This window comes from Epinephelus moara, chromosome 11, assembly GCF_006386435.1.
Source record: "Epinephelus moara isolate mb chromosome 11, YSFRI_EMoa_1.0, whole genome shotgun sequence".
In the NCBI taxonomy this organism is placed as follows: Eukaryota; Metazoa; Chordata; class Actinopteri; order Perciformes; family Serranidae; genus Epinephelus; species Epinephelus moara.
Window position 1 is genome coordinate 12,996,153 of NC_065516.1, and position 26,421 is coordinate 13,022,573.

The 26,421-nt window shown below is 40.6% G+C and overlaps 1 protein-coding gene across 2 annotated transcripts in view; it reads right to left on the reverse strand.

The window, feature by feature from the left end:
• Positions 1–3,735: 3,735 nt before the first annotated feature.
• Positions 3,736–26,421, reverse strand: part of LOC126398025 (RNA-binding Raly-like protein) — a 153,288-nt gene continuing 130,602 nt past the window's right edge. The window contains exons 6-9 of one of the 2 annotated variants that reach the window (XM_050057191.1): positions 20,694–20,807; positions 16,934–17,103; positions 13,070–13,108; positions 3,736–8,874 (exon numbers count right to left, since the gene is read on the reverse strand). In XM_050057191.1, the coding sequence (XP_049913148.1) occupies positions 13,076–13,108; positions 16,934–17,103; positions 20,694–20,807 (317 nt within the window). In that variant the 3' untranslated portion in view covers positions 3,736–8,874; positions 13,070–13,075. Of the gene's footprint in view, positions 8,875–13,069; positions 13,109–16,933; positions 17,104–20,693; positions 20,811–26,421 lie in introns of both variants that reach the window. The other variant, XM_050057190.1, reaches the window with a different exon arrangement.

Genomic DNA, 26,421 nt, shown 5'->3' on the forward strand with positions numbered 1-26,421 from the left:
AATCAGAAGCTTTTCTTTGTTGCTTTTGGCTTCCTGTCTTTGAATAGTTCTTGCCTTTATTGCAGCAGCTGCTGATTTTATGTTTTCAGATCTTCTGCAAAGCACCTCGTGTTTTAAAAAATTTCAGCTACAGAGTTTTTTTTATTAGCTGCGTGTTATTTTTTACCCCGATGCCCTTGAAATGAGACGAGTGGCAGCTCAGAGAGTGATGAAGAAATAATTCACCGATAAAAACAGACGGGTGCATGTGGACTAAAAAAGCCTATCCATCTGTGAAAGGGCTGTGTGTCATGATGACAACAGATTCCGGTGGACATTGGTATTTACAGCTCAAACTACAGAAAAATGTTCGTCCCAGCTGTAACATTCTCAGCTCTGAGGACATGTTGGCTGATTGTCCATGCTGCTCTGCTGCTCAAGTGCACACTCTCCGCAGTCTTTAAAAAAAGGCCGAACCAGGGTCATAATCAGCCTTTAAATCACGTTGCGTGTTCCCCAGTGAAGCACAAGAACTGGACTGCTTGTTAATCTGACTGAGGGCAAGTGTAATGAGTTTGAAGCCGGCTGCTTGACCAGAGGACACAAGTGCATAAGTCCCATATGTCCTGCTTGAGTGTCCTTAAACATGTCAGTAATTCTCCAGCACCAGCTTTGATGGAGGTGACCCTGAACTCTGACTTTCTTGTAAAGGCGGCAACCAAAAAACAATATCTCTCCACATAGATCAATAAAACTCTCACCTTATCTTCATCACCTCTGTCAAGTTGTTGCACATGTTTTTGACTGTCAAACATCTGGGAATGGATTTTCATAAGAGCTGTGGGTGAGGGAGCAATCAATTTGTGGTTTCATATGTTTTTACCATTTACATAAATTTACATGTATTACATTTTTCAGATAATCCGACTGATTTTAAAGCAGTCTATTTAGCTTAAAGCCCCTGAAAATTGGTTTCAAGTCTTGTGCAATTTGTTATAATATTAAACATTCATGACTAAATAGGCTAATAGAGAGGAACAAAAAATCTTAGGTATTATTTGTTATTCTTTGAAACTCAAAAACTCAACTAATGGACGTCATCAAGACTGTGTGGGTGTGTTTTCATCTGGTTAAGGGGCGCTATCATGCTTTAAATATATATAATGTTATAATGTTGGATGTTCATATTAAAGGTGGCCAACGTTTCAAACAATGATAGCCTGGAAATCCAGACTCAACTCTAGAAAGATTTTGAGTCTGGCCCTCACTGATACACCCTTCCTACCCAAGGGGCGGCACTAACTGAGGCATATTAAATGTCGCCACATGCAATTGGATAGCACGATGGCCAATCAGAGCAAAAAACAAGGTGACGTATTCATTGCAGTAAGGCCCATTTGTTTGCCGACCAGTGGGGCTAACTGATATATTATGCTTTTGCCCTATCCCGTCTGCAAAACAGCAAAAACGTCCTTCCTGGAAGCGAAGGCTTCTAGGGCAGTCTTCTGTTCCTCTCTCAAGGAAAAAGATAAGTGTAGTTGGCTTAGCGTTTCTTCCAAAGCTAAATTGAATGGACGCGGTCCTTTGGCAGCTGTTTACTTTTCGACTCCTACGGCGCAGTGCTGTCTTCATCATGTTACGCCTGCCCAGAGCCCGCCTCTGTCAGATAGACTGATCTGATTGGTCCGATGGCGATTTACCAGACTCTGCTCGTTGGGGCCAGATCCCTATGCAGAGCAAATTCGAATTTGCTGGGGGTGGGGCAGCTGGATTTCCAGGTTAAAACAATCTTGATACACTGAAGAAGGCTTAGGCCGAAACGTTTGTTTGTTTGTTTGTTTGTTTGTTTGACCGTGTGTTGCCCTAGTAAATTATATATTTTGACTTTTTTGTCTTTAGTGAGTGCTGTTGCCTACAAGTTTTTTTTTCTTTTTTTTTTAAAACAATGAGGTAAATGCATGTAAAAGTCATCCCTGAGCAAAAACCTCAGGCTTCAGACCGTTCTGAATATTCTGTTTTCAACAGGTTTTTTTACTTTCAAGACAGGATGCTGTCAGCTCAGGAAAGATTTGTTGGTTAATCTGCTCCAAACATGCTACTGCTACATATAGCAACTTGCTAACGTCAGGGAGACATGTAATCTTGGTTGCTGATGTTGCAAATTTCTCCCTGATTTCCTACCATGTTCCTGCTGGAACATGTCAGAATGTGAAGATTTTGGTTTAGAAGCTCTTACCGGTGATTTTTCACAGGAGAAAGTCTCACTATATTCGGTTATTTTCCAGCTGCAGGAACACTGCTACATGTAGCTACATGCTAATGTCAGGGAAACATATAATCTTGGTTGGATCGTATTCCTGCTGAAACATGTCCAGCTGTGTGGGAGGAGAAAGTAATGCTATATCCCGTTACGGTCATTCCTCAGCGGCAATGACAGTGCAGAGATGCTGGGATTCAAATGTTGCTAAATGCTGATTGGTGCAATAAATATATATGCCATCACCTTTTTTCCAGCTAAGCCCCACCCACTTCAAATCAATGCTGTCATGAGTCCTAAAATGCAGAAAAAAGTTGGCATTTTTACACTCCTGCTTCCATTGACACCAAGTCAATGGGTTTTCGGCGAGATTCCTGAAACAAGGTCTGCAGTTAAAACAAGAAGTTTTCATGTTTTGTTCTACGACATAAAATAAGTTCATAAGTACCCCTCATTAATCTTTAACATGTCTTCAAAAGACTGTTGCTTGCAAGTGGCAAAATAAGACTCCAGAATGTCATCATGAAGAACACGGCTTTACAGCCTCATTGTGGTGGTGCAGATGAAATCATGCGACCGCAGTGTAGTTTGTCTATAGCCTAATGATACCTTTTTACTTGTAGCAATGGCATTTACGCTTCAAAAATCATAGTAGTAGTGCTCATTGGTGAAGACTATCTTGCTGAACAAAACATGTAAAACTTTTGTTTGCCACAGAGCTTATTTTGGCCACGACCTAAAATCCAATGGGAAAATCCCTTAGGCTTTTTGTAGAGGGAACAAGGGTAATGCTAACTTCCGAGTTGGGTTACATGTCATCCCTGCACAATGCTATAGGCTCTTTAAAGAGGACTGCAAAATATTTCTCTGGATAATTTTGTTTCTTTACTACCTACTTTACCATTCATTGAAATCAATGTAATGTAAAAGTGTCACAAGCTTATTTTCTTTTGCAGTCCCTGGACGGGTTGATATTACAGCATTACTGAGTATTTGTGACACTGACTGATTTGATTGGTGCATTCTTATAATCATATGCTGTCATTAAGTGTAGAATGACCTGCCACAGCTGGACATGCTGCTCCGGACAGATCACATTAGGAAAAGACTCTCAGTTGAAAGTACACAGTGATATCAGCTGGCTGCCAGTGAGACTGGTGCCATTAGTGAAACACGAGATGACAAGCTGCCGTTATGGTGTCCACTTTTCTGCTGACTGACATTAATTTGACATGTATTCAAACACTGTGCAGCGTAACTTGTTAGAGTGTCAGTCTGATGGCGACTGTGGCACATGTGCTGCATAATCAACTACATAAATCATCATTAAATGAGCAGTCTGCATAGAAGGAAGATGCATGGTAATGGATGGAGTGAATGGATTTTTAAGTGGCACGCCTTAATGATGCACCAAATATTTACATACGTCTGCAAGTAATTATCACGTCTGCGTTTATGCACAGCATTTTACAATAAAGCCAAAAGGTTTCTTTGTCCTTCAGTTCATATTTATTGTAAAATAAAGTGTCGATCATTGAAACATTTGACTAGTTAAATATGACACAAACATTTTATTGACTGATAAGAACACAAGTAGTTATCTACAATGACGATGAGTTTTCTAGCCTTACAACAGTTGGAATATACTGTTTTTATACATGAACTGAAAATACAAAGTTACAGTAAACATGCCTTTTGATAAAAATATCTTTACAAAAAAATGTACATTTCTATACAACAGTTGTCAGTTACACTATCTCTACAAGCCCCACGATTCTGGTTAAAACCTGCAACGACTCCAACAAACTGTCAGTATATTAATTCAGCATCATTTTAAACTTAGTCTCTTTCAGTCTATTAGTTTTTTAAATAAACATGAGAAGGACTATTTACAAGGCAAACTAAAAGTAAGCATTGAGCCAGAAATGTTTTAACGTGACCCAGAGAAATTACAACAGTTAAAAGCAATGGATTTTTTTTTTTTTTTTTTTGTAATTTTGCAAAATATTTGACACATCACCATACTGCTCATTAAATAACAGGCTACCAGCAAAAAAGATAAACATGTAGCAGAGCCATTTCCCTTAGACATGTTTTTGGATACAAAAATAGTGCTAAATATTACACAGTATCATCATTCACCAGACACTTATTTTGAATGAGCTGCAGGACAGACGTTTTATTTTATGTATTTTTTCAGGCAGCACTGCCAGGTCCGACCGTTGTGTTCATGAAACTGTGCAAGGTGACCTCTCCTTCATGTTGAGCTAATTCTCTGTTTAAAGGGTCAGTTCAACCAAATCACAAAACAATGTTTTCTTACTTAGTCTTGGTTTTAATTGCCCAGGTTTTGCACTAATAAGATACAATGGGGGTGAACAGAGTTTCAACAATTACATATATACAAAACACCATTATTCAGGTGGTTATTCCACAGTATTCACAGGAACCCTTTCCTACCCACAACCCAATCGCTGGAATAACTGTTGGCATTCTATGTTTCTGCAAACCATGGATATGTTACATTCGTATGTTTCAGATTTAGCGGATATGTTGAGACTTTACCTTACGTTGCAATTTTTGTAATATAACTTTCATGGTGACCAAACAGTGGGATTTCAACTTTCGGGTTCGTCAAGTGATGCCATTGGGCCGACAAAGAATTTTACCTATAGACTTACATTAGGAAAGACAAATCTGTAAATCAGTGGATACATTTTTTTGAGTGTCACAACCGCAAAATGACTTGCTTCCCTATTGGGATTTGATCTATTCATTACAATGACATTTCAAATGCAAGACTAAATCTGTTTATCCCCATTCAACTTAGTGGAGGGCTAAATTAGCCACTCAGCTTGTAAAAATCAGTGGTGCGCTTGGTCTATAGGCCCAATAATGCGGGAGATCTGGGTAATTTTACACTTGGGAACTCTAACTTTTCTGGCTTCATGTGCCAAGGAACTTTCATAGGAATGAACAGGGCCCCACCTTGATCCAGTTCTCTTTATACATCCATGCTTGATTAGAGTCTTGAAAACATCTAGTTTTGGCTCAAAAGATCTGGTTTTGTTTCCACAACCACGGCTGGAAATGTTGCAAACTCTCGTTAATAAAATACCTGTCTTGTTCTCAAACAGTAGTTTGCTGCTGTCTGCTGGCAGATGTCTCACCAAGGTCTCACACCCTCCACTCCCACTCTTCCTTCTGATGAGACACTCATCACACTATACTGTACATGTAATCTGAACTATGTCAATTTAGAGACGTTGATGAGAACCGTATGAAACATACAAATGCAGTGTTCATTCATTCATTATCCGTAAATGCTTATGCTGGTACAGGGTCGTGGGGGGGCTGGAGCCTATCCCAGCTGACACTGGGCGAGAGGCGGGGTACACCCTGGACAGGTCGCCAGACTATCACAGGGCTGACACATAGAGACACACAACTATTCCCACTCACATTCACACCTATGGGAAATTTAGAGTCACCAGTTAACCTGCACGTCTTTGGACTGTGGCTGACACAAGGAGAACATGCAAACTGCACACAGAATGTAACTTGGTTTGCAGAAATGTACGCCAATATTTTATCCTGGTGACTGGGCTGCTACCCAAGGTAAACTAAAATGTCTACAGAAGCATGTGTGGATTTCCCGGAGTAATAAGGACATCGTGTCTGAAAAGAAACATTGCTGTTGAATTTTTCAAATGCATTTTTAATGCTTCAAGCACCACAAAGGAAATGTACTTTACCTTGATTGCACTGGGGTGGCTACAAGTCTCAAGGGCACATCTCAAAACCTGTGCAAATAAAACCACAACTTTCTGCTCCACTAGACACCAATAGCCTATTTAAAAACAAATAATTTGGGCGAAACAACTCATTAAACTAATAACAGCACTGAATCACATGATTCAACTTTTATATCAATTCAGGATTGCTACTGATATTCAGTAAGTATAAAGTTTATTCCAATAACAAGAGGCCTGTCTGCTGTCATACTTAAATAAGACCCTCAGGAGGAGTAAAGATGTGGTCACACCGGGTGTTCATGCTTCTGAGCGTGAACTGAAGCAAAAGAGGACGAGTTCAACAACAGTACAGTGACGTTCTACAAGCAGCACAGAGGAATGAGATGTTACTTGGCTGCAGTGAGGACAATGATAGAGGTTAATGACAGCAACGTGTTTGATAAGAGCTGTGTAATTTACAGCCTTGATGAATATCCTTAGCCCACTAGCTTTTCTAGCTCCTGCAGTTCATGCTTACAACCCTGTTTACGGCATTTATACACCAGATGCGCCAGCTGACACACATCATCAGCCTAACTGATGCTCCTGACCAATCAGCTGGCACACCTGGTGCACATTAGCTGTAGTTCCCAACACCTACCTCCTTCTGAGAATGGCTTCAAAGGAAAAGCTTGAAACAACAAATGTCTGATTGTTGAGAGCAAATAAATAAAAAAGGGGGTAAACATGATGTGACTAATCAACAGTGGTACATGCTGACTTCCAGTCACTGGTGTCATAATTCACTTAACAGCAATTAATTTATAATAAGGTTATTTAAAATCACTCAGCTGAGTTTCAAGCTGTGAATTTGAAAATATTACATGTTAGCAGCTCTACATGGCAGCAATGAGTGTGTTTACATGGACATAAATACCCAGGTTATGGTCGGGTTTCCGGAGTATCCCGTTTAGAGTCGAATAGAACAGAATAGAAAATATGAGAGACCCGAATATGCTACTTGGTGTACTCCAAAGGAAACTGTAATACTGTTGCATGTATACGACCCATCCCAGTTACTGAACATCCCCAACTACCTCCACAGGCTTCAACCAAAATCACATAGTAGAAACATAACAAATGGCAGCAGCAACAGCGTCTCACTTCTGTAGCAGAAATAAACAGTCTTGTCTTTTGGTAATGAAAGAGCTTGCGTGTCTTCATCCACTGCCATCCAAATTAGCAGGAAGTTGTAGTAAATGTAGAGTGAAGTGTTTAATATTTCATGTCCCTCCCATCTCCCGTTGTTGGTTTGTTTTTGTAGACATCACAGGCTTCTGCGCAAACACACTGCACTAATCAGTAACCACATTATTTTTCATGTATATGGGGAATATGAATAACTCAATCAGTCTGTGCTCACGTGAACACCGCATCCTGAATATGATCATCATAGACGGGTTAATTGTGTCCATGTAAACGCGCTCAGTGTTACAAATCTGAATTGGTAGAAATCTTGAGCATTATCATGCTGGTAAACTGCAGCAAATAAGGAGACAAATCATCCAGTGCTGGCAAATTCAGTTTCATCATTATTAATATTGCCTTTTGTCGGCATTTTATTAAAAAAGTAATGGGATGTAGCTCTGTATTGTCTCAATAACTTATTATGACCTCCACCAGAGGTTTTGTTTTCTGTTTGTTTGTTGGCTTGTCTCTCAGTAAGCAGGATCACAGACCCGGTTTCCATGTTCCGTGATGGAGGGATGAAGCATGTGCCAAGGAAGAACCAATGAAATCTTGGAGTGGGCGGATGCACAAATAAATTTTCACTTTCATTAACATTGTAAGACGGGGCACTTGGCCTTGGCAGGGGTCTGCGCTCTCTGAGTGTGATTCTAGCTTAGGTTGTTTTAAGGCCATTGTTGCCACTGCGATCTGATTACAGATCACATACTTAGATAAAATCAAGGCATCTATGTATATAATTTAAAAATCTTCACCTTGCTCTCTTGCCTACATAAGATGGAATCAATGCAGAATGCAGAGGGAGAGATAGAGGAGAAGGAGAAAGGGCGTTGGCTCCTAAACAGCAGCAGTCCATGTTGGGATGCACAGGCTGAGCAGGGAGGAGTGCATTGAGACGCTGGGGCACTGCTCCCTGGCAGGAGGCCTGTGCCAGTGTTGGCTCTCTACCACAGGAAGCCCTTTCTGCTTCTGAAACTTGGCAGGAGTTGGAATATACGATGGAACAGCCCCACAGGGCATTTGTGTGATAAATGGATAAAGCTGGATAAAGTTATGCTCGCAGCTATTGGCTTATGCATGAGTCAAATCCGAAACCAGACGGCACCGATGTTTCATTCATTTTGTGATTATCATACTGCGGTCGCACATTGTTCTGACTGTAACTTTATTCATTTCATTTTTGAGCAACAACAGAGATTCATTGGAAAAACAGTTTGTGAAATTACATTGCAAACACATTTCATAAAAGCAGCAACGGTTGATCAACGACGTCATGTTCCCTTTGCTCCACGTAATTCGATATATAAATCTGAAAGAAAGCCTTTACTTCCTTTCCTCCTTGTTTGTATTTTTTCAGGAACAGGATTAGCACATGATACTGTCAGCCTCTTGCAATGAAATATAGGTTGCACAGAATATCCATGAGGTGAACTCAGGCCAATGCATTAAAATGGGTCTTGAATACATTTTCTTTAGAGAGCACATCACGTTTGGCTTGTGCTGCACAGTTGGGCATCTAAATGTGATTTCGGCATCTCTTGAGCACAACTTACAGTCCAGAATGAGAGTCTTGATCCCTCAGAGATCCTTTTTCCGTCTCTTGAAGGTGATGATGAATTCTAATACCACTGGCTGGGGGGTGTCTGCCGCCTCATCCTGGAGTGATAAAGGAGGAAAACTGATGAAAACACATAATAGGGACTATGTCTCCTCAAACATGGTGGCTATTTATAATGCTGTAAATCTGATGAGGATTAGGCTGAATTTTAAAAGCTTGTCCGTTTTGAATGGCCTCAGAAATATCTTGGGAAGTGCAGAAATATTTGCTGGTAGCTGGAGCTGCCTGCCTAATCCTTCTGGACATGACTTATTGAGGTTCTTCTCACTGTGATTTTCTATCCTTGGTAGGCCTGCAAGCAAAACATTCATATATTCTCCACGACCTCGAGTGGGATTTTCAGGTTTTTAAATGTATGTGCTGTGAGGAGGTGTTGTGAATCGGCTACTGATAGAATTTTTAAAAAAGGCAGACATGTGGAGAGGAAATGGAAAACTGAAGTGTAACATGTGGTTTTCTTAAGAGGTGGAAAAAACTCATACAAGACGCCTGGACAGGCAGATGGAGGAAAAGGTGTGGGGTAAACTGTGAACATTTTTTCTAGTGTGCACATAAAATAAAAAAAAACTTTAGAGCACCTCAAACGTTCTTTGAGGTAAAATGGAACAGATTTGTTCAATAAATGCACCCACAATCCCACTAGAAGTGAAACAAGACGCAGCAACTTAACAGCTTGAAAACAAAAGCCAGCATGCAACCTTGGGAGAAAGATTACATAAAGCTAACATATCAACGGCTGTGGATGTAATGTTAACAGTACGTTAAGTTGGCTATCTGTTTTGTTTGCAGATTACTTATAAGTGCTGTCAAACATTTAGATCTTTTAGTTCGCTACAGGATTTTAGCATTTCATCTTACAGGAGTAGTCAACCCATTCTCATTTCTAAGTCACTGAATACCAACGCTTGGGCAGTGGCTTTCGGCGTCAGACACAGATAAAAAAAAAGCCTTTCACATCTGCATGATACGTGGCTTGATATGTGTAATGGCACCCAGCTACATCAGAGGGAAATGCGGTGGGACAACGATGCAAGTTAAGGGGGTGAAAGTCCGGATAGGGCAGGTGGAAGAGGTGGTGGAAAAAACCAACAACCAGCGACTCTTAGCCAGGAGGTTGGTGCTCAGTTCATGTATGAATATAAAGCCAAACTGTTTTTTCTTTTTAAACTTAACCACGTGCTTTTGTTGCTGACGGAAAAAAACCTCAACTCGCGACGTTGTGTCAGTGTAGTGTGTTTATTCTGAAAGAGACTATATGCAAACTGTACATTGTGAAAACGGACATGTATTTTGAAAACACACAATGCATGTAACAGGCTGAAGTTGACACGGTGTCCCAGAACATCAACAATCAACGCACCCAGGGTACCTTGCATGTCATATGTCAACGTGGATAGTCCATGACCAAGTGTTGATATGGGACGAAGGCACAGTGAGAATGTTTTGCAGTAGTTTGACATTTTGGGAAATAAGCTCATTGTCTTTCTGTCTGAGTGTTTGATGAGAAGATACAGTTTCAGCTCATAGTCCTCCATAAAATCCCATTTTTCCACAGTTTTTACACTTTGTTTTTTCTACAAAATAAACAAAACAAATTAAGCTAATTTCCTCTGGTTCTAGCTTTAAATTTAGTGTGCAGAAGTAGCGGTGGTGATCTTGATCTTATCATCTACCTGTGAGCGGGAAAGTAACTAACGACCTATTTCCACCAGATGCGTGTTGGTTGCGTCTCTGCTCCGGCACGGCAGCGGAGCCAGTAGGATTCAATTCTAGTCAATGTGTGTGTGTTTCCACCGGCTGCGGCTGTGCTGCGTTCCGGCTCCGTCTCAGCTCCGGCACTCCGGAGCCCTCCGCAACAGATACGCAGGACTTCTATTTTTTCCGGACGATGGAGCACAACGCAGCAATTCAGCACGGAGCACATCGTGCAGGGCAGGAAGTCGTGCACAGAAACAAAATAAAACATCCGGTTAATTTTCAAAATAAAATACATAGTGTTCACAGCGGATCATATTTCCCTGCACTACACCTTGAAAACTACATAATGGGCAGAGGCAGGCCTGAAGTCAACAGTTCAGAGGTTTTCAGATGTCATTTCACCCCGTTGACACCATGGACGAGGAGATATTAATCATGGCGGTGCACCGAGATGTGCACAGCAAATGCAGCTGGTGGGTATTGACGGACGGCGGAGCACGCAGCGGATAACCAGCGCTGTCGTTCCGCAACAGACATGCATCCAGTGTAAATCCGGCGTAATAGTATTTCCCAAAATGTCTAACTATTCTTTCAAGCTCAATCCTAACAGTGAGTAGCATATTCGTGGACCAGCATATGAATGAGCAGTTACATTTATGCTCACAGAGTTTTTGGGAGATTTGTCTATTACTACAGGGAATGACATATTGTAAATACAACTATTTCAGTCTGGTATAAAAAGGAATACAGTTCCTTTTCTGCCTAATTTTTTGTCATATCTACTGAAACTGTCACTATATCCTGACAGTAGTACATGAGACAGAAAATCTGTGAAAAAAATCAGGTTTCCCCAGCTTCTCCTAGTGCTCCTAATGGCAAAAACAACCAATCAATGTTGATCAGTGCTGGTGTACATGCTGCAGCGAGCACACCAAGACAAGCAAACAGAAGACCGACAATGGTCTGTGAAAGTAAAAGCAAGCTTCTTCTGTTTATTTGTCTTTGCCATGTATGCTGGTTTATGCAAAGTAGCAATGATCACTATGTTTATAAAGCTCCTCCTGAAGGTGTCCGCTTAATATACTGAGCTTCAGCGAGTGACAGTGCATTTTCATGAAAACTGGCAATGGAGGGTGTCTCATTGCTTTTAATTAATTTCCCGTAGAAAGCAGGAGAAGCAGTTGCGCAGTGCATGATGGGTTGTGGCGACTTTAAAGCAGGGGGTGTGGTGCATTTACCAGTCTGTGTTTGCATAAATAGACTAGACTGAACTTAATATAAATGAGTCCATCCAGCATGATGTGACTGGTTCACGAAACTTAGACCAAATTGTCAAACTAGGTAATGCAGTTCGGATATCGAACAAGATTGAGTGGGGATTTTGCCTATTTCTTGGCTCATGTTTTCAGAAATAGATTTTGGTGGATTGTTTAGACAGGATAACAGAACAGAACAGGCAGCCATTTTGTTTCCTGTTTAAAATGATGTGCAGAGAACTGGGGACAGCCCAACTCGAAGCATTCGTCCAATCAGTGCATTCCACAATGGGGTACGTCACTAGTGGAAGTCCATCAAGTGGCCAGTTGAGTGGAGCAGCGTGTCCCCTGGTGTTCTCGCCGTATCTGGTGGAAATGTAGCTTAACAGCAAGTGTGGGGGAGGGGCTGTCCAGAGTGTGCATGAGCAGTGACTGACACTCCTCCTGGCTTTGATTGGTTGTTTTTGTTCAGGCGAGGTGGATTCTTGCAAATGCCATTAGGAGCTCTGGGAGGAGCCAGAGGTACAGGATTATCTGTCTCATGTACTACTGTCAGGATATAGAGACAATTTTAGCAAATATGAGAAAAAGATTTTCCTACCTACTGAGCCTTTAACGACGGGACAGCTTAAAAGCCATAAACATAAAATATGCATGAATTAAACTCAAATTTCACTGGCAAAAACTAGACTAAAATGTCTTGTCTCTAAAATGTGACTAGAGGCAGATTAAAACTAAGAATCACCACTGTTTGGATGTCCTTTGCTCGCCCAGCAGCAAAAGAAGACAGCTTAACTCAACTTAACATCCACAGTGTGCGACTCATAAACACAGCTAAGCACCCCCGCTACGAGGAGCCAGCCAGCACCGAGGCCAACTGATGATGTGGCTGCATCATTACCCACACCCTGAGAGGCGAGAGGCAGGAAACTCTTTACCTTAGGCCTTGCCATTCATACCCCCTTCCACACAATTCAATTAGATGAATGTTGTTTATGGGCAGTTCTGGCCCATTGGAATGCCATTATTGCTCCCTCTGTTGAATTCGGCATTAGCTGCCCTTCAGTGGAGCTGGTCTTCTAAATGTCATGGAGCTTATGACTTAGGAGATGATTAACGAATGTTTAGAGATGCTCAAGACACAGTTCAGTGGTTATGGCTTTTAATGAGGACCGGATGTAAGGCCTTTAATGAAGACTGCCTGCAAGAAGAGCCTCTAGTAGAGACCTTCAGCAGTCTTACAACAAACTCACAGCTACTGAAATGGATTTAACCTTACCGGGTCTCAGTTGTCAATATCCGATACATGGTTCTCTATCTGAAAAAAGAGAGAGAGAAAAAATTATGGCTACGACATCGTGTTTTAAACTGAGCACACAGGTTGTATTTAATCTTTTCTAAAGGTCATCGCTGATATACACTCAACAAGAGCAGCCATGCCAACCTACGAGAACAGTCTTTGTGGTACATTATCACAACCTGTGATCAATGTGACCTTCAGGAAACAAATAAATCTCCTCCACCATGTCTCTGAAAAATAATGTCTTCCATTAGTGGGGGCACACTGAGCTTTCATCAAGGATAGCATGCCTATGCTCACCTGGTTAATGGCTAATAAATACAGCATAATAGAAGGAGCATGGTCAAAAGCATGGCCACGCTGCAAAGCTGAACCCCGATCAAACTCAGGATAATTACTTTGATCCCAGTGCTTGAACTTGAACAACTCTGCAGTATGAAATAAAGCAGTATGGCAGTATGGTGCACTTCAGAAAAAATACGAGAATAATGTTTTAACTGCAGTATAATAAGGAGCGCGGTGGGTGATTCAAAGCTGCCAGCATGCAGATAAGTGTTATTTCATAAAGTTCAAAGGACAGGCATTTAAACGCAACAGTAAAAAGAAGACAGTGATAAAATGTTTTAGTTTAAATTCTAGAATGGCATTCAGTTTTTAACATTCAAAGCACAAAATGGGGAAAAAAACCTGTCCTTCTCAATGAAAAGCATCATGCTATTTTTGGTCAGAGAGCCTTTATCAAATACCTGTCTGCTTATATGTTCTAGGTCAAGTCATGAAAAATGTTCCATGAAAATAAATTGTGAAAGTGTATCAAAGTTTATCACAGCCTTGGGTGATACTGAAATACTGTGTCACTGTGCAATCTAGTGACTCTGTCTCTTTGAAGTTACGAAAAAGACAGCTGTTGTAAAATATGGGTGAATTAAACTAGTGACTAACCAAATTTTGTTAAGGTGCCTCCAAAAAGTCTAAATTTTCGAAGCATGTGAGGCCAGCCCTATAAACGCGAAAGTCTGTCCGTCGCTGAGTGAGTGAACAATGACATTACACCATTGTTCAGAGTGAGTGATGACATGAGTGTCCCCTTGGCCGTTGCTCTTTCAAAATGAATAGAGTTCTGCAGGGATGACCTTCTGTAGGCCAATGTGGTAATTAGCTTTGCCTTGGTTTTGCCTTGTCAAAAAGCTAATGGGATTTTTGGATAATGGGATTATTGCAGAAAATAAACTGTGGCAAACAAAAGTTTATGGTACTTAAATGTTTTGTTTAGAAAGATAATCTTCACATATGAACACCACCTCTATGATTTTTGAAGCCTAAATTCAGTCATTAGAAGTAAAAAGCTAATGTTAGGCGCGGTGCAATGATGTTCTATAGTCTCATTTAGCCACTTGTTAGCAACCACCTATTGTAAGACACATAAAAGCAAAATTCCCGCGAGGGGTATTTATGAATGTATTTTATGTTGTAGAACAAAACGTGAATGCCTCTATAAAGTTTGTGTTACCACAGACCTTATTTCAGGCATCTAAACCAATTCATAAAACCCACTGACTTTTAGACGAAGGAACCGGAAGTGCAAAAATGCTGACTCATTTGCGGGTTTTAGGCTGTTCCTCATTTTCTGTAACCAGCGTAACATGATAGCATGGTGCCATTAGCAAGCTAGCTAGCTAACTAGCCAGCCGCTATATGAGTAAAATTTAACAACTTCATTCTTTTCCCTTGTGACAGGGTAGGCAAGCACATTGCTGTCATCAGATAAGTGACAACTTTGGCTTATTTTCTGTAACCACTGTTACGTTAGCATAAAAGCATGGTGGAATTAGCAAGCTAGCTAGCTAGCTAACAACCCAGCCGCGGTTGAAATGGCAGTTTTGAACAGACACCTCATTAGTTGTATGAAGAACAGCTGTGTCTGTATGACACAAGCCTTTAATTTATCTAAACATCATTGACTATTACAATGTCAGAACAGGTGCTGCTACCGATATGAGGAGAAAGTGGAATAAGACAGTAGCCATGTTTCCATCAGCCTGTTTAGATGCGCATCTAGAAGTAAGGAAAATTATGATGGAAACGCCAAGATTCGAATTAAAATCCCCTGATTCGCACAAACTAAAATACGCTCGCTTTAGCTGGGTTTTGGTTGATTCGAAAAAATGTTGAATCGCAAAATGGGGGATGGAAACAGTTTTGTTCGAATTAAGTCTAACGTAGCGCACCTCTCTCCATGGTGATATCCACACTCCGGGTCGGGAAGGTGGTAATGCATTTACAAGCTGGTTGCCAACCGCCAGAAAACGTAGAAGAAGAAGAATGCGAGACTTGTTTTGTTTCCGGTTCTGCGGAAAACTCGAGTTCGTAGTTTTCACCATAGTCCGTACATTTAATGGAAACACACAGGATTCGTATTTCTTGTAATGCGCATTTCCCAATGAATCGAATCACTTTTGGATGGAAACATAGCTACTGACTGAATTTTGAGCAAATATCACGTTACAGTGTTGGAGTGGGTGCCACCACAATGACAACATTTTCCTTTTGGGAATCAACGCCAGTAGGACGTTTTAAAAACTGACTTTTTGGGCGGAACTTGGTCTCGATAGTGGCCGATAGCTGCGCAGCCTCCAACAGTCAGGCAGGAACATACATCTGACCTGAGCTGAAAAGAGGAGGGATGCGTTCAATTGAGCAAACAGTTTTTCATTTCATACAAAATTTTCAGCTGGACCAGGACAACGGGGTAATGCTGTAAGCAAAAGTAATGGTGAAAGTCCGTGTATGAATATGGACCTAATTCCTATTTCAAATTAAAAGTCCCTTTTTCAAATTAAAAGCCTGTGACATTTCATACACAGTCCAGCCATATACTATATTTCATGACAAGAATTTCACTACATAACAAATAATAGATTATGAATGACAGATTTATAGTATTTGATAAGGCTGCAACTAACGGTTGTTTTCATTGTCAGTTAGCCTAATCTGTTAATTATTTTCATGATCAATATATTAGTTAATGTCAGTAAATGTTAAATCAGTAAATGTCGGAAAACGGAATAAATCAAAGAAGCTGGAATCTTTTGTTTTTCTTAAAAAATTACTTAAACTGATTGATCAATTATCAAATTAGTTGGTGATTAATTTAATAGTTGTCAACTAATCAATGAATCCTTCCAGCTCTAATATTCTTCTGTCAGAAAATTTGGTAATGCAAGCACAGATGCTAAACAGCCAGCTTGTTGTGCAAAATCTCCTTTTTTAAAAGCATTTTAAATGGACTATTTTTTAATTTTATACAGTTGGTCAGACAATACAAGCGATTTGTAGACTTCACCTTGGGCACTTTTTTTCTGACACTTTATGGATTGAATTATTATTTATTTATAACATATAATAATAGAATTTCCTCGACAAATCAGCTCAACTTGGCTCGTCTACACTTCTTCAGTGACCTTGTGAAAGGAACCTTATTCATACAGTTCTACACTGACCACTTCACAGTCAGACTCACACTACTCCATGCAGGTCTGGTCTTAAACGCTCCGCCATGTATCTCCAGCCCTCTGCTTTAATTACAGCCTGTAAGTGGGTGTATGTGTGTGGGCCTGTGAAGAGCCTCGCTTCCACTGTTTGAGCCGGGGTCGACAGGGAGAAACTGTCAGTCCAGGCGCTCTCACCATTCACTCATGTGAAGCCCCGCTCTCTCAGATCTGTGGCCATGAATAATTCTGGAAAATTAACTTTCAGAAGGCGAAGACTGTCTGCCCACTTGAGATCTCCCAAAGTGCCTTGCTCTCTTCCCTCCCTGTCAGGCCTGTCAGCCGTTTCTCTTACCAGATGGTGGCTGCCCTCCTCGTCGTAGTCGTCCTCGCCTCCATCGGTCATCTCGCCCGCCTCCACGTCCAGCGCCCCCTCGCCGGCCTCCTCCCCAGAGTTTTCTGCCGTCTCTGACACGGACTCCTCATGGAGGGAGTCGCAGTTGTCCTCGTACTTTCTTTGAGCCTCTGAGTGAGAAAGACGGCCACAGAGAATTGTGTGATCACAGTCACAGCTTTCTTTGGTCCACACAGCAGTAGAAAAGTTTACCTGGCTGCCTTTTTTCTGTTTTCAAGATCTATAGAAACAAATCGAAGTGTCACCTCCACTAGCAATCCTGAGAGGCTGCACTGCACCGTGCGTTCAGCTGGAGAGAAGTGGTTTGACCTCAACACATGACCACGTGACACACACCCTGTCTACACCAAATGCATTCTAATTCATCTTCTTACAGAACAGACACACACTCATTTTAATGCTGTCTACACCAGCTGCCAAATTTTTCAAGCTACACAACCGCAACCTGAAGCATCTTCTTTTAGCTTTTAACCCAAGGAAATGACGGGGGACTGCAGTCGCTGCTGCTAATGTGGTGCTTCCACTGTGTAGGCAAGGTGTGAGTGCTATGCCAAGTGAGGCAAAAAATTCCCCTAAATGCCACAATTTGGGGGCATAAGAGTGGACTCAGAAGGAACTATCAAGGTGTTCAGACAGGGAGGGAAGCAATTTTTTTATCTTGTATCATTTGGATGAGTTTTTTTTTTATTTGTTCCAAACAGCCAACATACCAACTGTATGTTCGTTGTAAGCTAGCTGGCAAGTGACCCACTAGCTGCGTCTGAAGTTGGGTTTCCATCCAAACGTAATGCAAATTTTAATAGAATTTTCAGAAAATCGGCAAAAGAAAATGTAAGCTATGTGCTTTTCTACCACTGAATATTGGGAGTTAGTTCAATGAGATGAGACGTGGGTGGCGCTAAATCCACATATATGTAATGAAAAGAGTGCCGTCAAACCTCAAATTAAAGAAACAATGGATGCATGATAACAGAGAGTACACTGGACAATGAAAATAGAGAGTTTTTTGACAGCTAATATTTCAGCTTTGTGCTCTTGAAGGGGTTCTGGTAACAGCCCTGTGTGCACCAGCGTGTTGAAAGCCACCCAGAGACGATGAAGAGCGATTGCAGTGGCTTATGTAGTGAAGGTAGGTTACTACTTCCTTCACTGAACCTGTTTCCATTGCAATTAGTTGCATTTACCTTTATCAAGACACAAACTTTTTCACGCCCCCCAAGCTTAACTTGTTTTGTGATTTGTGATTTTTAATTTATTTTTTTTGGTGGGTTCAGGTTTATTCAAATTGAAAATGTGCATGAAAAAGAAACACACATTGTGGGAGTGTTTTATGAGTGTTTGTGTTCAGAACTCAGCACAAACTCTTGTTCTGTTCTCTCTTTCATTTGTCAGTACATTTATAACAGATTCATAAGGCTCCAGGATAATTGTGATTTTTTTGCTTAAGTTGGAATATTTTTTGCACTGCTGCATCTTTGTGTAAATAAGCACTAATTTGCACAGCTACAGACCACTTGTCATTGACTTTTTATGCAACTTCGCCAGCTCCATAATCTGTCTAAACAAAGCACATAAATAGCCACAGTAACTTCCACCACTGTCATGGTTCAAGATTTATGTTTTCAATTAAACTCCAAATACTGCACCACAGTTGTAGGCTTCTGTGCACCAGTAAAGTGTCTTCAACAGTTTACATCCATGTCTGTGAAAACATGGATGCTTCACACACATCTTCCCCCTGCAGTACAGGAGATCTATACAACCAGCACAGCTTCAAGGTGGACACCAAAGATTAGTGTCACCAATTCAGTATCCGACCAAATGTCTCCCCTCCAGTTCTGAGTTGTTACATTGAATAATGGCCAGAAAACTATATTATGCAGAACATTATGATGTTACAGTGAAGTTGCCCTTTGACCTTTTGTATACAATATGTCATCACTTTATGACGGTACCCTATTATGTGATTATTATTATCACTATTGTGTGAAGTTTTGTCATAATTTGGTCAGAAAATGAGCCGTCAAAGGTCACACTGACCTTTGACCTTCGACCACCAAATTCTCATCAGTTCATTCTTGAGCTGAAGTGGACATTTGTGGGAAGAACTTCTCTTTAGATGTTCTTGGGAAATCGCATTGACAAGAATGAGAGGGATACAAGGTCACAGTGATCTTGACCTATGACCACCAAAATCTAATCGGTTAATTGTTGAGTCCGAGTTTTTTTGCAAAATTTGAAGAAATGCTCTCCAGACGTACGTAAGATATCAAATTCACGAGAATGAGACAGATGCAAGGTCACACTGACCTTTGACGTTTGGCCACCAAAATTGAATTACCATTATCATTAAGTCCAAGTGAACGTTCTTGCAAAATCTGAAAAAGTCCCTCATGGTGTTCTTGAGATATCACGAACACAAGAATGAGGAGGCAGACAAGGCTACAGTGACCTTGACCTTTGACCTATGGCCACCAAAATCTAATCACTTAATTGTTGAGTCCAAGGGGATGTTTGTGCTAAGTTAAAAAAAAAATTCACTCAAGGTGTTCTTGAGATATTGCATTTACAAGATTGGGAGACGGATGTATGCACTGATGGACGAACATCCGAAAACATAATGGCTATCATTGGGGCAGAGGCATAAAAAATCAGGGACATAAAGGGTAAATCTGATAATACAGACTTATTGCTCTAGTCCGTAACAAAGTCAGTTTAAAATCAAACAGGCAAATTTGGGCGTCATGGTCATATTGTACTTGACTCTACTGTACCAAAAATGTATTATTTCATTTCATACTTTTTCATATTAAGATACTTCAAACTGTTTAACAATGCACACTGCACTGACAACCTCAACTCTGGAGTCATCTTTGCCTCCTCCTTAGCTAAGACACATCTGTAATACAGTAATGTATTCCATGCTGTTCACTGCAAATTCTCAGCTGCTTCAAGTGAACCAAAGAAAAAAGATGAAATTTCACCACTCCTGGCATCCCTGCACCGGCTACCTGTTGTTTTTCTAATTGATTATTAAAATCCCACTGAGGGACGCAGCCCCGAGTTATATTCAAAAACAGATTGCAGAGACAAAACATGTCAAGCAATAAAGATTTAAAGGTAATTTAAAAGCCAAATATTGTTACATTTTTAAATGTTATCACGTGAAACGGCCTTGTCAATTGGCCCCTTTAGCAAATTTTGGCCATTACACTTTAAATATTTCTGCATGCCTGTAGCGGCTCGATATAAATAAGCATCTCCTGCTCACCAGAAAACCCTGGATTTGTCATTGTTTATCATCTAATTATTAAGTTTTCATTCTCACTTCGAACAGCCTGGAGGACTTGGTGTGATTTATTCTGTGTTCAGCTGTCATGGAATTACAAACAAACGTGTCATGCAAACACGCCTGGTGGAAAACTGTAACATGCACAACATGGCATAAAGTCTAAATGACCTTCACAGCTAGCTGCGCTCTGAGACTGTCCTGAGCATCTATAAAGACGTCTCATATAAACTGAGTCAGCGTGGTGATGACACCTGTCTGCTGTTATGACGGAAAGCTCTACTGCTCTTATCTTCCCCAATGTCACTAAGACTTATGGCCGGCGTGTGCCCTTAATTTCCCTCCCTCTGTGTTGGGTGTCCTTTTCCCTTCCTCTCCCAGCTAGCTCTAATTCGCTTGTCAGCTCCTCACCGGACTCGGCTCTCTGCTGCTTCTCGATCTTCTCCAGGCGTCCCAGCAAAGAGTCGATCTTCATCTTGATCTGGGTGAGCTCCCGTTTGATAGTCTGAAGCTGGTCCGTCTTCACTGCTGAGGGACAAAAACACAGGAACAGATTTTTAGCAACTGTGACTGAAGTTTGTCCTAATTTCCTCCGTGCGCTCATTTTAATGATGCTGCTTCATACAGTTTTATCACAGACCGCACGCTGGCATCTGTTAATGCTCTTAGTTTTTGGTTTTGGATATCATGTCATCACTCTGAGTCACATGTTGCTCAGGGGAGAACATCTCAATCTGGCCAACTGCAAAGTTACTCTGCTGAAAATGTGGACCTGCTGCTTTCAATTTGAAGATTAGTGCAGTATACGCCCACCATGCTGTTCACTGCTGCTCGAGTTTTGCTTAATAATGCCAATATCTCAACTAACTGCTATCTTCCAGTTGGCATTAGGCGATTTTATAAAGCGTGGAGACTGTTTACACTTAAATATAGTATCCGCTTGGTTGAGTTCATATTGTAAATGTCAGGTTGAAGTTTTGTATCTTAAAGTTATAATCCATAAGATTTTCATTTTATTTATTTATTTTAAAGCACTCATGGTCTCCATTTTTTTCTAGCCCGGTTGCCAGAGGAAAATGTTGGCATTGTATGTTTCTACAAACCACAAAGATGTTTCATTTGCAAGTTTCATATGTATCATATCAACATTTCTAAAGTGACAGTATATGAGCTGACTTTGTCATTGGGCGTGACACCTAGCTGAGACGCCGGCCAAGCTGCAGGCCACTGCAGACATCTGTTAGAGACCAAACAAACAGCTAAATCTGTTGTTTTATGTTTTAGTGAGCCATTGCTGTGTTTCCAGTGGCAATGTAGGCTCTAAATGTGGGTGTTTTGTAGCAACCTATTGGTGGAGATATTGCCACGAAAAGTGCTTGTTTTTTACCTAGACATGGCTGCTTTTCCTGCTGGAATTGTGCCCCCCAAAACTGGGTATTTTAAGCCAAAACATGTTATTCTCCAACCATAACCAAGTGGTATCTGTACCTACACCTAACAACACATTACCCAAAACGCTGTTGTAACATAAAGTTTAAACATATCTGCTACATAGTTACGTGCAATTTTTTTTCTGGCAACTGGGTTAATTTTTTTTAGCAACAGCCAGTAAATGTATTTACATTTTGTTATTACTTCTCTATAATGTCATTGTCATTGTAAGTGGATTACACAAGATGTATGTAGACCTATGTTATAGTTATCGTATAGATATCAGCCTCACTGTTTACTACTCACAATCTTACAGCTGTAAACACAAAACAATAACAAACAAAACACAGGATGACTTTAAATTTTAAGCACTCCCACGATGATAAACCAGTTTTTCTGTATGTCTGACACATCTGAATCTAAAGGACTGATCAGTAACCCACAAATGTTGTTATATTACCAGAACTAATAACTTCCAAAAAAAGTGTTAAAAACTTCCATTACTTGAATAAATTAGACCTGGCATTATTTTTTTTAGCATAATTGCCAATGCACTTGACTTTATTATTAGTTTTAAAGATTTTTTCTTTCAGGAAATGTTTTTTCTAGTCCCAGTGGATAGGAAGATTGCTTGAAAAGACCATCTCATTTGTGACTAATTACGGGGTAAAAGACACAGTGTTCATTCAGTACACTTCCTTAAGTAAATCTAATTAACTGGTAGCATAAAAAGGAGTCTTTTATTCAGAGCACTGCAGTTGAATATACAAAAAGTCAAATTATTCTATTACAGGCAAGCATATAATTCAAATACAGAGAAAATATTGTTTCAAAATATGCAAGAATAGTAATTTAGGTTTAAAATTAGTTGTCTTTTTTCCAGTCTTTTCCAGACCGGGGTCTGACGATAACACAGCTGTGCTCCATAGACTCCATTCTCGGAGCCCATCGGCTGTATCGCCGTCTGACTTCTGGCAGACGGAGATACAGCCTCTGGGGGCAGACCCCTGATTTTTTGGCATTCCGGTTTGATTTGGGTGGAGGAGGCGAATTTCCGTTTCCGACTTCCGTTTATATATAAGTAAATATGCTGAACCATTGCAATGGATTCAGAGGTTGTAGTGATGGCAATTATGTTCCGCCTTGTTAGTTCACCGCACGGACCGTTTAACCTGGCGACAACTGCAGCCGGCTTAAACATGATTGGTCAATATCACGCGGACTACAAACAGCCTACAACCGGAAACCAGGGCTCTTCCGCTCTTCTTCCGGAGGCAAGATCTCCGGGGTTTGCCTACATTCACTGAATGTAGAGTAGACTCTAATGCAGTCGTTTCAGATTTCCTTCATTTTCAGGCTGGTTTTGTGGATTTGGAGTTAAATGTTGTGCCTGGGGAACATTGTGTATTAATGATACTTGTTACCTGGAGAGGTTGGAGAAAGATATATGTTTCTTCCCTGCTCCAAAACCAAAATCAGACCCTGAAAAGTGTTGGGTTAGCTAGCTAGCTACTGAAGATATAGCCTACTGAATGTATACACATGCTGCTTTTGCTTTTTAATGATTATAACATTTCCTGCTGTACAGGAACCAGTGAAGGGAAGCAGAGAAACTTTGCTGATATTCAACCAGCTGTGTGTCATCGCAGTGTGCGCAGATGTGTTGTTTGACTTCCTCCAAAGATACCTGCCCATCCAGCGGCGGGTGCTGGCAAAGTTTCCCTTTATATTCATTGTCTTCTGTGGCGATCAGCAGTGATGTGGTGGTTCACTTTTACACTGTGATCTGTAGCCTATAGTTCGGCTTTAGCTTCTAACTACATGTATCTTTGTCTTTTTAACCTGTTTTTGCTGCCGAGTCAGTTTGACATCCTGGATATATCCTTCAAACACAGTCTGTAGACCCCTCTGTCTGCTTCTCTCTGGAATCACTGTTTAATTTTTCCCAAAAATATGGTAAGATTTCTTCAGGGAGTGCAGTTAGTTACAGTGTGGGCTCCATGCTTACTCCGACAACTTGACAGACCATCACAAAGGGGCGGGGCTTAGCAAAAGGTCAACTGACAGTTGCTTATAAGATTAACACAACTACCTCTGTAATAAATTACATACAATTAAATGACATTGCATTATTCTTTTTAGTAAATCATTAAAACATTAAGGGACCCATAGAATAATTGCCTCAGTGCTCAATTGAAATAGCAAATTCAAATGTAACACATGGAGTAAAATAAAATGAACCGAAACAGCTTATTGTGCAGAGTTGCGGAGAAAAACAGCTTATTCACTGTTCGAAATATCCACATACATTTTTTGCCTTTCTCAAGGTTATTATGCGGTCGAAACATAAACAACCAGCATGTATTGTATTATAATGCAAATCAGTACTTACATCTGTTAATCCAGGGAAGCTAAAGAAATACTAAAATCTAATGTTGATGCTCGCACGTGTGTCAAGGACACTAAACTGGATCACTAATTTATATCATTGAGTTTTAATTGCATTTTTTAATTTCATAAACTCACTGCAACTATGCCTGATTATTGCCTCACTAACGGTACTGTATGAGAAACAGGGGGCACAATTTGCCCTCCCACAGCTTCTGTTTACTGCCTCATGAATAATTGCTCTCCCCTTCCTGCTTTGCTTTGGGTCTTACACTCAGTGTTCACTCTATAATACATATCTGAGCTTTGGGTAAATGAAGCGTAACCGTATCATGCCAGAGTTTGAGTCTTAACCTTCGTGTGTCATATGCAAATAACATCTGCTGAAAATAAAAAATAAATGCATCTGAAGGACGTCGCCATTAATTCAATCTGGCCTGTCTCACGGTTCCTGAGACGAGGGTGTACTCTTTAGCAGTTTGAACTGAGCAGATTAAAGAATTTAGACCATAAAAGTAATAAGATAATCTTATTCCTTAACCCTCGGCTGCTGAAATGTGTCATCTTTTCAGAGGAAAGGGGGAAAAAAACAGACACCAGAAGTTGAGAAGAAAACATAAAATTCTCTTTGACACCTATCAGATTCTGTCAGGGCTGGAGAGAGGATGGATGAGCGCTCAGTAAACAAACCCACGAGTTCCTGTAAAGCCGCTGCCGGAAAATCAGAGGCAGGAGACTTGCATGGAATCACAACATTACGTGTCTGCTATCATGTCTGCATGCGGCTCTTAAAGTTAGCGTCTTTGATATATATTTACACCCACACCACATCACAATGCAGATCCCCTCCTATGTCTGTGCACTATTATATATGTATGAGCTAAACCAATGCATAAAACATACGGTTAGAGAAGATGTCAGCTCATGTTAAAAATTTCTGACATATTAGTTCATTGTAAACTAGCCTCCCTAAAAGGACATTTTAATCTTTCACTAAAATGCAAGCTGAAAAACAACACAGCCCAGGTGAGATACAATGAATACTGCATGGTATTACCAATGCGTCTTAAAACAGGATGATTAATGTGTGCATTAGACAGAGAGAAAGGCTGTATACAATATAATGCCACACTGAAGGCAATACATAGGTAATATGTGTGTGTGGAAATCACAAGAAAGAGTCTCATGTTGTTTTGTAAACCGGTCATCAACCCTAAAGCTACAGAGAAGCAGAAAATCGACATTTCTGGAGGGGCAAAAGGGAGAAAAACAGTGGATATACAATGTTATCTCGGCGGCGGGACACACTGAAGTGTCTCTATCTCCTTCTCAGTATCACCTGCTTCCACGCGTATAAAATGACATCCACGACTGCACACACATGTACACTCACTTCCTTATTCCGACATTATCTGAGCTCACCGTGGGCAGCTTACCCTGATGATAAGGGAGTGTGGAACAGTTTTTAATTTATCGCCGCCTCCAGGCCTTTTTCCTTTTGTGCTATCAGTCACATAAGCTGCAGAGAGACAACGTACACATCCTAATCCAACATCAACCCAGCATCTTTAAATAGCTCCAGTAAAAGGAAAAGGAGGCAGAAAATACCATTGTTATTTAATAAGCATTATAAGATACAACTTAGGGAATGAGTAATGGATCTAATTTTAGGACCTTATGATGAACCACTTTTTTTTTTCCTTCTTTTTTTTATCTTGGGGATAGTGAGGATCTCTGAATCACTGGTCTGTGAAGATTAAAGCAGACAAAGACTTTTGGGGCAGTGATGCTGATGTAATTCAGACTCTTAAGAGTTGCTGAAAAGTTACCAGCTTGGACAGATGAACGTGAAAGGGTAACTTCAGTGCTTTTCTACCTGAACCCTTTTTTGCAATGTTTTTGTGTCTATGTGAAGAATGGAGACGACAGTTTTTGAAATTGGTCCAGTATTGCGTGAGAGAAAACAGGCTGCAATGTAACCACTCAGGGCATTTGAGCACCATCCATTTACTTCCACTAAAAACTGCCTGTTTTTGCCACTGTCTGACAACATTTTTGAAAGGATCCCTGCAGAGATAAACCTTTTCGTTAAAGGGTAACATCCATTTTGTTTAACCAGAAACAGCCCCAAAATTGCCATCACCAAACCCACCAGACTCCATTTAAAAAAAAAAGGCAATTTTAGCTTGTATAAAGCCAGCACATTTTCACATCTAACTGGGTGAAATTACGGGTTTATTTTAACCAAACCAGAGTTGGTGATTGTTGGAACAGTGGAAAGATGAAGGAAGACAGCTGTCTTGAGTTTTATTTTGTTTCT